Raw genomic sequence first — 11999 nt, forward strand, 5'->3', positions numbered from 1 at the left:
GTTGTTGACCTGTTCTAGATTTGCAATGGAGACTTTTATTAAAACGGTTTGTTTGGGCTTAGGGAGCACGGACTTGCACACAAGCTTCCTTTATTTGCTTTAATAGCAGGTCACATAGTGTATTGGGGAGATGTACCAAATACGTGAGTGCATTGATGAATTACCAGCTTTATCAAGCAAAAGCGACAGAACTTAGTTACATCTTGTGCCCTGCCCAAATTTAAGAAATACATGGACCCATGGTCTAGTACTGTTGATTTTTTGCTACCCGATTAGCCCTAGTGTCTCAAAAACGTTTAACTGTGTAAATAAGGCTTTATGACTGCCTGTGTATTTAAAAATGGTTTTTTAAGGGCTAGAAAGTACTCATCCAAGAACATTGAAACAGCAAGATGAGTTATTTAACGCACATAGACACTTTAGCATAATGTCAGATTTTAATTGCATCCCCAGCCTTGCTCCGATGCAATATTCAGGTGGTCGAAATGTCTTGTATTGCAAATTCTTTTGTCTCCTGCGCAGAAAAAAGCTTCAAATTGTTTTTCAGGTTTAATAGGTCTTACAATTGATTGTGAAGTGTTATCAAGTGTTGCTAAGGATTAGCAACTAACTATTTATATAATACACAATGGCACCTTAGTTATGTAGGAATGTGAAGTAAAGAACAGACGGTCTGATTATATTGTGTGGATGCCAGTTAGGATTACGCACCTTACAATTACTGCATCCTTTCATAAGACTCAATTTTAGCTTTTGTATACTGATTACAAATCTGATATGGAAGATGCTATAGGTAGAAACTAGGGTCGAAGTCTCCAATTTTAGCTTTGTCAGCTTCATGAGTAGGTATTTTAACAATATAATTTGTATTGGTCTAATTTTCTCTGAATGGATTACCGCATAACGTGAATTCAAACTAATCTGTTCTGATACATTTTAGTTGCGATCGGTCTTATTGCCAAAATTAGTAACCAGACAATAAACTTAAACTTGAAAATGATGGGCAGCCAATCTCAAGCAAATGCCAGAGGAAAATGTTGTTTGAATGAGGCCCACAGAGCTTACGGCTCATATTAGAAATTCGCTATGTTTTTTTAATCCATCTGCCTAGAGATTGCTTCACACATTAAAGTGCATGTACAGTGAAGCGAAGCATCTATTTGCTGCGATGGATGAGTATTTGTCGTCTTTAAAACATTCCTGTTGATGTACCAAGGGTGATTTTGCACTAACCACTCACTACCACTCTCTCTTTACTTACACCTGATGGCAGTGCATTGAGGACGAGTCATCATGAAACTTGCTTAAGATTAACAGCCTACACGTTTGTTGTGGGATATTATTACCACAAAACCTAAAACAAGCAGACTAGATTACTTTCTGATCATTTTGTTAGGCGCCTTGATACCTGCGGGTTATTGTTCTTGCGCATTATAAATCTCCATTCAATTCATTCCAAGATGTATATAACCTCACTATTAGTGCCAGCCTACTCAAAAACAACCTTCATACAAAATAAACACCAAGGCCATGCTGCCAACTCCAAACCCTGGTTTAATTACAAACATGACAGGGCTCTATTAAAGCCGAGTATTTTCGTACAAAGACCACACCCTCCACAGCGGATAAACTGTGCTTTTTTGAATACCTAGAAGGTCCAGATGACTGGAAACAATCAACTAACTCCTACGTCCAGTGCAGCTAAACCACGGGTATTCACAAACGTTTTCCGCATGGGCCAAAAAGTATGGTCTGTTGTGTGCCCGAAGGGAGGGTATGTGCAGTGGGCATAGTGGACGAGACATGTATATATGGTGTGCCCCTCTAAACTAAGCCCATACTCAGATTTGACAATATTGTGTTGTGATGTATCTGAATCTCTACCCCTTTACCACACTTTAGAGTGTGCATTCTCTGCTGGCTATTGGCACATTAGAAAAGTCAAGTGTACAAAGGAAGCAACTTGGTTACTAAATTGGAATGAAATACACTTGCACTACGTGAATCCAGAAAATCTAGGATCAAACCCGGTTTCCTCATGTGCTCAAATCGTGTAATCCTAGGCTAATGTTTTTTTTTCAATTTCCATCTTTCTTATCACGTTTAAGAGCACCTTTAGAAGCATGAGTTCAGGGCGTGTGGTCTACAAAACCATGTCATGTTTGATTTAATGAACCATAATGTAGTCAATGTATGACAATAACCCAGGGCACCCAGAGGTGTTCCTTAGCAAAAGTAATTTACCCTCTTATTTTGCTATTGGCAATGTTGTCAGGGTGAGAGGAGACATGAACATTTCTACATTTATTTTTTTAACACGATCACTTAAATAAATACTTCACAATGCACCAATTTAATCTGATCTAGTAAGTTAAAACGCTTCTGAATATTAATGAAATACTTTTTTTAATTTTGGAAAGAGCGTATCATGCAAGAGGTCTTTAAAAATGAAGCTGTTGCTAAAGTTAGGTAGTGCATGACACCTTTGTTTTTCTTATTTCTGTGAGCCAGTAAATTAAGCGAGTTCCCGTTTTATTTAACATCTTTCTGAATGTTAGTGCTCTGTCAAGTACACAAAATTAATCTATCCACAAGCTAACTGCACTAAACTACACGGAGAGATGAAAACACGTCCCAATAAAACAGTAAAATAATGCCAGGGCAGAAAATGTATGTCACCGAAAAAAAGATGGATAGAAACACAAGGTTTACAAATATAAAAAGTAAATACGGAGAAAATCATACAAAGAAGCAGCCAGCCAACTCTTCTACAAAAAAATATTACACTTATAAAGTGTAATAAGCGTTTCTACCTCTTTCTTTAACAACAAAGATTTCCAAAAAACTGTGCAATACTTTCAGATTTAGACCTATGACAACTCGTGGAGAAACAACACTGTAATTGCTGGGAAAACAAGCCTCCCTCTTGCAAGGCTGTTCCTGTAAACCAGACAGCTTGTGAGTCAACTCACCAAACCACGTCTGAAAACAGGTCTCTCCTTGTGAAGTGAGTGAACTTCCTTTCCGGAGTTACGGTATGTTTTTTGTCACCAGCGTTTTCCTGGGATATTTTTCGAACATTCTGAAAGCATAGCTCTGTCTTGGTGACAATGAGATCTAACAAATGGTTATTTACTATTTAAACTGATCCCAAGATACTTTAATTTTACTTTTCTGCCGTGATGAACGTGTGCGTATTGATTGGGGAATCCATGACTGAAACGAAGTGATCTTTGTTTATGGAAACATAAAACCGTATTTTTTTTAACCAACCCGACCCGGGTTAAATCACGTACTCATCCTGACTGTTACTTGAACAGAAAGATTCACCTTAAGACAGGGTGCTGTTCAAGTAATGTACTTTTCTATAGTACTAGCAAACGATTCTCAATCTAGATTCGTCCATGGTAATTCGACGCTTAGAGACTAAAAGGCATTATAATATTGGTTGAAAATTGCTGATGCTCAACAAGTACCTGGTGGTAATAAAGTTTAGAGACAAGAGGTTTATCTTACATCAAGACAAGAGATCAGGATCGCTTTGTAGTCACAATTACATCTTATTATTTAATAGTTGTTTTAATGAGATGCGCGATCTACACATAAAACACTAGGAAAAACGTATTTTCAAGATGGCGCAGGAGTTGCCCTATCAGCACCGGTAACTATCACTATCACCTACAAGGAGATACCGTTCCAAAATGGCAGAGAAATAAACACCGTAGTACTATTCCGATGCTACTGAGAGACAACACTCCTTTCCAAAATGGATCCTGCGTTTCCGACAATCAAAGCATCACGTCTGATTGGCGGCCATCTTGGAAAGGAGTGGACGTCAACCGGTTCAACAGAGTCAATCAAGAAATAGCAAAGTCTGCATGAAAATATACGAAAAATAACAACCGGATTGAAAGCACATACTAATCTGGGCCACCGATTAACAATTTCGTAGAAATAATTCAAGCTTCGGCTTCGCTCCCACAAATATTACTTCACTCTCACATTGTCCCAACAAGTAAATATTCAATAGTAACAGATGTAAACAAATTCCGCAGACAATTTCAGATTCAAAATTATTGTCAAGAAGATAAGTCCAATGTTCATGCCCATACAGTCGTTCTGTGTTGGTATTGCGCTCCCGAATAACAACCCCACTGGTCCCTGAGGGGCACAAACCCAGCCCACCTTACCTTGGTGGTCTGATAGCCCTCAAAGGCCCTCAGGGCGCTGTCGGTTAGTTTAACGTGGAAGACGGACACCTTACTGCCGTCGCTCACCCTCCCGCAGGACAGTCCATAGCTCTGCTCTTCTTTCAACGTCGCCATCTTGCAACCATTTCCCTCACCGAAGCAGCCGCCGCCGCGGCGCTACCACCCGCTCCTCGTCTGATTAACTATTCATGAGGCGCGGTGACGCAGACGGAGCGAGCGGTCGGGGACGGCGGTGGCAAGCTAGCGGGTAACGCATTGGTGGCAAAGTCCCTCTTCGGATGGGAATAGTCCGGGCTGCCTGGTTGGTGCGCGAGGAGGTGGTTCGTTTGCATGGCCGGGCCCCCTTCTGGCCAATAGGGGCGTATGTCAACGAGCCTGGCGTATGACGCGCGTGGTGACAGTAAACGGTCAGTCAGCTGTGAGGCGAAGGTCCGGCGCCGTTGACAGACCGTGCCCATCCCCCCTCGAGGCTGTCTGCTTCAGGGGCTCCCAGACAGCAACTAACGGTACAATAATCTGCAAAAGAACGACGTGAACGCTCGCAGTAGTTATCTGCAATATATATATATATATTTTTTTGTTTACGCATCTCTTTAATTGGGCAACCCAGAACATGCTACGTCGTTTAACTACAAACTCACTGACCCAATAAAATAAACAATTTCACTGCTGTGACCCTCCAAAAATGTTTTGTAAACAAAAGTTCAAGACAGACAAGTATCTGCTTGTCAGAGGATTCACTTTTAAAATTTACCAGTGCGGAATTTAATAGGAGACTTTTTTTGTAGATTTTATTTTTCTCCCCACCCAGAAAAAAAATATATATTTTTTGTTCTAGACATTTTATAAAATTAATTTCTAGTGGATTTTAATAGACTTTTTTTGTTGATTTTATTTTTCTCACCCAAAAAAACTATTTTTTTTTTGTTCAAGACATTTTATAAATTAATTTCCAGTGGATGAAACAGTGTTTTAGGACCTCCCTCTGGATTTTTTCATGAAACTGAAAACACACGTGCCTTTTACTTGATTATTGGTGTTGGCTTGTGCCCAGGACTCGTGCTGCTTGAGAGAAATTACTGTTGACATTTTGATTTTTTTAAGCGCAGTCTGTAAAATAAGATAGGCGAGACTGGAGCGGACGTATCATATAGGTAGAACACAAAAAAGATTGTGTGTATTCTTTAAAAAAATATCCTTTCCCTGTGAAGCCATGTTGCTTTTAAGAATGCTTCTGGCCTAGTGCATTTCAGTGAACAGCTGGCCTGTCACTCATTTGGATAAACAGGGTCACACGTTTGCTGTCCCTGAACTAAAGAACTTGGCAGCTGCGAGGGGCTCATGTGAACCAGAAAAGTAATGTATGTGTGACACTGCATAGCGCAGGAGAAGTCGCACAACCCTAGTTGTCATTTTTTTTACTCCTTGGTAGACGAACTGGTATCCTGTAAACAGGGCCATTTTAAGGATTTTTTTTTAGCTCTGAGCGTGACATATTTTAGGGGCCCATGTTGTACAACTCCGAACTTATTACCCATTTCACCCAAGTCAAGCCATTCTGATTCCAATCAAAATTGAATTATATATCACACTAAAGACGGGATGAAGCAAAACCATCCAAAAGCTACAATAGAAAAAAATTGCTCAAACATTGATAAAGCCATCTCTTTTTGCACCTGTATCTTGAATTTTTGTCGTCTGGAACTAGCTAGAGGGGATGGCCTGCTTCTTAGTGCTACACCACCATTAGAGCAGCAGGTGGAGTTCATTGGGGCCCACTAACATTTATTGTGGATGAGTTACAGAAAAGCACTCCAAAAATGATCTAATGATCCTACCCCCTATTTTCATCCCAGAGCCCCTCCCCAAATCCTTGCCATATAGTTTTGGAAGGGTGCCCAACTTCAAAAGATTTGCCGGAGGGGGCTCAGAGCATGCAAGCTTGAGGACCTCTGCATTTTAGATAGCATATACACATGTAAACATCACACTGCAAAAATAACAGTATAAGCACAACAAATGCACGTTTATTTATAAATATGTATATTGTTAAGTAAACACTCACCACTCCTCTCTTACTACTCTACAGACTAAACGGCACATTTACACTCAACTTAAGTTCCTGTCTGTTGGTTAAGTCTTGAAACAAGGCAAAGCTAGGGTCCAAGCTATGGGCTATTTTATGTGCCTGCAAGAATAATGTTCATAAAGTGTATATTTACCTTGTGTGATGCCAGTGTCCTTGTTCTTTTTCAATTTGTAGTTCTGCATTGCATAGGGGGAGATTGTGTAGGTCTGTGGAGACACCCGGAGTTTCTGTATTATATTTAGATGGAGATTTACTCCTCAGCATAAATCTGTACATGTGGAAAATTTCGTCTGTAGACTTACCTTTGTGAATTGGCACTGTGATTTTGATAGTTTTAATAAACTACTGAAGTTTCTGGTCATCACAGGGCAGAAGAGATCATCTTTATAAAAGATGCTGCTGTAGTACGAACTATGAAAGCTGAGGTAGAAGGTGAAGTTGGATTATCATAAGACCAACATCAACGGGACCGGATGGCTAGAAACTCCTCAAGTCAGAAAAAATAGGCATGGAAGATCACCAAAGATGTCTCATCCAGTGAGTCTGCATTCACAGAAGAAACTAAATCTTGCAGCACAAAGTTTAATCCATAGGAGTAGAGTCAAAGAAGGATAACACCGCAAGCTATTTCTCAACCTTCTTGCAGAGTGCACGGAGGAGCCCTCCATCATCAATGCCACAACCGGTGTTAAACTTGAAAACATTCAACATCTACCAACAAGTGACAGATGAGACCACAGTGTACTAAATAAAAGGACTTTGCAGATTCTTAGATGGTACCTGCACCCTGGCTATACTCATTCGCCCCCTTAAAAACAAATTGTCAAATATGTGTGGACATACACCAACTCTAATCTGGCCATTCAGAAAGAGCGTCCTCAAACCTCTTGATACTGGTCGAGCTGTATAGGTATTACATACACACCCCCACCTCTTGCCATACATCTAGACCTGTTCTATCAAATGTTTTGTGTGGTCATCAAGACTGATCTTTATTTCATTTTTAAAGACTATCACATATTTGGCAAGACCAAGCAAGAACTTGACAACACCATCAGTTGGCATTGAAGATCTATGGATATACCTTTCCTTGGGAAGACAAAGCACGATCCAAAGAATTTGGCGCTTTCGTGTCAGCGCCTTCTCCTGCAAATGTCTCAGGTCTAAAATCTTTCTTGGGCATGGCAAGCTACTGTGCCAGACACATTAAGAATTTCACCATACGCCTCCTTTGAGAGAACTTGGTGTCATCCAAGGACGCTAGGCAGCTTTCTGACCACTTAGTCTTGCTCCTTTCTTCATATCGTAGAGGCAGACTGCACAGCCTACTCTGTGTTTTAAATTCTGAGGCTGTTGTTAATAGCAGCATTGCAGGCCTAAGTACTTTTTAGGTCTCGCCTTTACCATTCCGCAGGAATGGGAAATGGGGAGAACTCAAGTCGGCAAAATCCTCTTCAAACCAAGGGCTTTCAGCCCCGCGGTTATCTTGCAGTTCACGTGAATCACGTGAGCAAACATGCACGCGCATTCACGGCCAGAGCTTCTCCTCCCCTAACAGCACTCCTCCCACACCAGCAACTCCCCCCTCCCACACCAGCACTTCCCCTCTCTCTCCCCGCAAACACAGCCTTGCCGTAGCAGCACTCCTCCCACACCAGCACCTCCCCCCTCCCACACCAGCACCTCCCCTCTCTCTCCCCGCAAACACAGCCTTGCCCTAGCAGCACTCCTCCCACACCAGCACCTCCCCTCTCTCTCCCCGCAAACACAGCCTTGCCCTAGCAGCACTCCTCCCACACCAGCACCTCCCCCCTCCCACACCAGCACCTCCCCTCTCACTCCCCGCAAACACAGCCTTGCCGTTTATTTTTTGTTTGCCACACATGCATAAAATAGGATTTGATGCACGGGTGATTCATTTGCGTGGCAGGAAGCAGTATTCCGCACGGTCTCACACAGAGACGCATATTCCATTTTATCAAGGGTATCACCGCTTCTACGAAGATCGGATAATGAAGGGGAAATCCCTTGAAATTCGCACGCAGAACTCCCAAGCTACCTTCTGAAGAGGCATCCGAGCTGACTGGCTGGCGGTCGTGAATGAGCTTAATGCTGCTTGCTTTTTCGGACACTTGAGGGAAATGAGCTTGGTTAGAAAGCATGACAGTGACAGCCACGGAGAAGCTAAAAAATATCCGCATCTGCCTCTCTAGAGTGTTTCTATTTCCCGCTGGTTTACTTCCATATTCTTTGCTGTTGTAGTCTAGAGCTCTGTAGATACTCACACCCCATATGCCTCCTCCCCCTCCCCCCACGCCTCGCACCATACTCCCCCGCCGCTCAAGATTGTTTCTATTTCGCGCTGGTTTACTTCCATTTTCTTTGCTTATGAAGGGGAAATCCCTTGAAATTCGCACGCAGAACTCCCAAGCTACCTTCCGAAGAGGCATCCGAGCTGACTGGCTGGCGGTCGTGAATGAGCTTAATGCTGCTTGCTTTTTCGGACACTTGAGGGAAATGAGCTTGGTTAGAAAGCATGACAGTGATAGCCACGGAGAAGCTAAAAAATATCCGCATCTGCCTCTCTAGAGTGTTTCTATTTCCCGCTGGTTTACTTCCATTTTCTTTGCTGTTGTTGTCTAGAGCTCTGTAGATACTCACACCCCATATGCCTGCTCCCCCTCCCCCCACGCCTCGCACCATACTCCCTCCCCCTCCCCCCACGCCTCGCACCATACTCCCCCGCCGCTCGAGATTGTTTCTATTTCGCGCTGGTTTACTTCCATTTTCTTTCCTGTTCTTGTCTAGAGCTTTGTAGATACTCACACCCCATATGCCTGCTTCCCCTCCCCCCACGCCTTGCACCATACTCCCCCGCCGCACGCCCCCATATGCTCGTTCCCTCCCACTGGTTTTATCTTGTTTTAATAGCAATACACCAATGACTGTCACTTGCAAATTACTGTAGAACCCTAAGCACCTATGAAGAAATATCTGACCTTTCATTGGCTAAAAGAATGTTTTCGTGAAGAGACACCCTACAACAACAGTAGGGCAGGAACAGAGCACAACTGATATGTCGCCATATGGTCAGCGTCTGTGGTTGCCATGTAATGATTTTATAATGACATTCGGGCCAACATGAGAATCTATCTTAGTTTATAATGATATTTCTGAGACCTGAAAGGGATACTGGGGTGATACAGAGGTTAAAGCGTCTAAACTCCGTTCCCAATATCCACTAAGCTGCAAAAACTAATTTTCTTTTACATAATTGTCTCGTTTGCTATTGTGGCGCAGATAGCCGTTTGCCGTTGACAGTTACATTCCCAAGTGGATTTAAGAAGTAATTCGTGGCCCCAGGCTTACATTTGTTTTCCCCACACAACATTTCTGCAGGCACACCATTTTTTTTTCCTCCTTGCCTACTGCGTTTACTGTTCTTCCGAGCTCTCTGGCACATTAAAATGAAATAGCCGAGAATTTCATTTGATCTTTTTCTTTTGAATTCAATGGGCTTTCTTTTCAGTAATGATGTCTGCAGCCCGCGCTTATCTAGCTGCGTTTCCCTGGCTCCACTTGCGTTCTTGTATGTCCCAGAACAGGAGGCGCGTGCGCACAGCTACCTAGAAGCGGAAAAGGAAACTCTTTGCGGTTTCTGAGGCACTGAATGACTCCTGCGCAGAAGAAACACAGCTTCAGTTCTGAAGCCATCTTTACCGTGGGTAAATGCCAACGATGACTTTATCTTGCTTATCTAATCCCGTGCATTTCTTGTAGAGGCTGAAGACATCCTTCCAAGGGCGAAATAATCACTTTCACCTTTCCCTTTTATATTCTTTCAAATGTCTAGCGCATACCCAGTCTAAAAATACACTTTATTTTATATCACTGTGGAAATGCTCGGGTTTCTGCTGTTATTGTTCACTGTAGATCTGCATGCTCTCACAACTGTCCCATTCCAAGATGGCTGGCTACTGCCTTTAGTACACCATAGTAAACCTGGGTTTCCAATTTTTAGGTCTTGTGACCTACAATGCGCGCAAGAGCATTGAGGGATCGAGAATTCAAGTGCTCAAAATCCTCGTGAAACCACGGGCTTTTTGCTGCGGACTCATACATGCAAAGCACGCGAGCACAACCAATCAATGTATTTGGCTTTTCTGCACTCCAATGTGCTGTCCGTATGCATCGTAATATTATATGTTCCTTTTTGACTAAAAAAAGCGATGCGCTCTTCAAAGCAAATATTTTTAACATTAACTGGAGAGGCCGGGGATTGAACCCGCGGCCTCATACATGCAAAGCACGCGAGCAGAACCAATCAATGTATTCAAATTATGTGTAAAGAGAAAAGTCCCAATCCCGCAACTCAGTCATGCCGTCCCCTAATCTCGGGGAGTTCTATAAGTGAAGATATGTCTCTCCCGAGGACACTCTTATGTCCCGGACATAACAACAAGCACTGGCGTTGCCAATAGGTCTCGCAGTAGGAAAGTTGGAGCTATTAAAATTGCAAATAACAATGCCTTTTATTTTTGTTTTCATTTAAAAAACATAAAGGGCTTTGTTATTTACAAAACCAATAGCTCCAACTTTCCTACTGCGAGACCTATTGGCAACTCCAGTGCTTGTTAAACAGAGCATGAATCTATTCCAGTGCCATCATTGCATGTGCCGGTCCAAGTCTACCCAAAAATGAAAGTGTTTACCCACAAGATACAGAAGAAAGTCTTATCACTGGGTGAGCGGTTAGCATTTTCATAAAGGCCAAGCAGGGACAAGCATTCACAGTAGTGATAATTACTAGGCTCCCAGGACCATATTCTGCAATATCTAGTCAACGATGTAGCTGCAAATAAAAAGATAGGGCATGCAACTTTGAGACTATTGTTTTCAATTAGTACATTGGTCTGGTAAATGCCATAACCTGGGTGACGTCTTCCAGATTTGCCCTGCAATCTGAGTCCTTAACTGCTGACCAATGTCTGAAGCATGCCTTTCCTCTGAAGAATGGCAATTTCTGTCTGAAAAACATCACACCTTGAAGTCTGTTTCAGCTCTCGTTTGTAATTACCTTCGGAGAAACTTGGAAAAAGTGAGGAAAACTCACCACAAAAGTGACATCTGAAGCCAAGGGTATTCTGCAATCTAAAATATTTACTAGCACACCACAGAAAATTACTAAGTGGAGCATGTTTTGTAATTATGCAGACTCTCCAAAGAAACACCCGCAACCTTGCACAAGGTGGTAAATCTGGCATAATTCCCTAAAACAACATTGATGCACCCAAGTTCTTAGTTGAGTTTGTGGAGGAGGTGCTCAGTTCTTGTCATGTGCCAGAGCTTGCTCGAAAACCTTTGGAATGGAGAAGCTATGGACTTCTTTGGACCCATACATCCAGTACAATTGTAAAGTGATTATCTGCTGAGGTGTAAATTAGATATTGGCATTAAACAGACATTTGCACATTGTTAGAACTGGGGGTCTCTAGTTGGCAGAGGCAATTACCTTCGACCAAGTAGGGACCCTTGCTTCTAGTCAGGGGGAAGGAATAACCCTCTGAGATAACCCCGGCTCACCCTCTAGGTAGCATGGCGCGAGCAGTCTAGGCTAAACAGAGGCAATGTGGATAACATTTGCACTTAACACAACAACAATCCCCAAGCCACCACAAACTGAGACCACACAGGTAAGT

General features: G+C 42.5%; 1 protein-coding gene across 2 annotated transcripts in view; it reads right to left on the reverse strand.

The window, feature by feature from the left end:
* The window catches only part of ELL (elongation factor for RNA polymerase II), a 237924-nt gene extending 233356 nt beyond the window's left edge, over window positions 1-4568 (reverse strand). For both annotated transcript variants that reach the window (XR_015302609.1, XM_086947018.1), the window contains exon 1: window positions 4191-4568. Coding sequence is in view for 1 of the 2 variants with exons in the window: in XM_086947018.1 (XP_086803144.1) it covers window positions 4191-4325 (135 nt within the window). In the remaining variant the exon portion in view is untranslated. The remainder of the gene's footprint in view (window positions 1-4190) is intronic.
* Window positions 4569-11999: the final 7431 nt, after the last annotated feature.

Source organism: Lissotriton vulgaris, chromosome 12 (genome assembly GCF_964263255.1).
Source record: "Lissotriton vulgaris chromosome 12, aLisVul1.2, whole genome shotgun sequence".
Classification (NCBI taxonomy): domain Eukaryota; kingdom Metazoa; phylum Chordata; class Amphibia; order Caudata; family Salamandridae; genus Lissotriton; species Lissotriton vulgaris.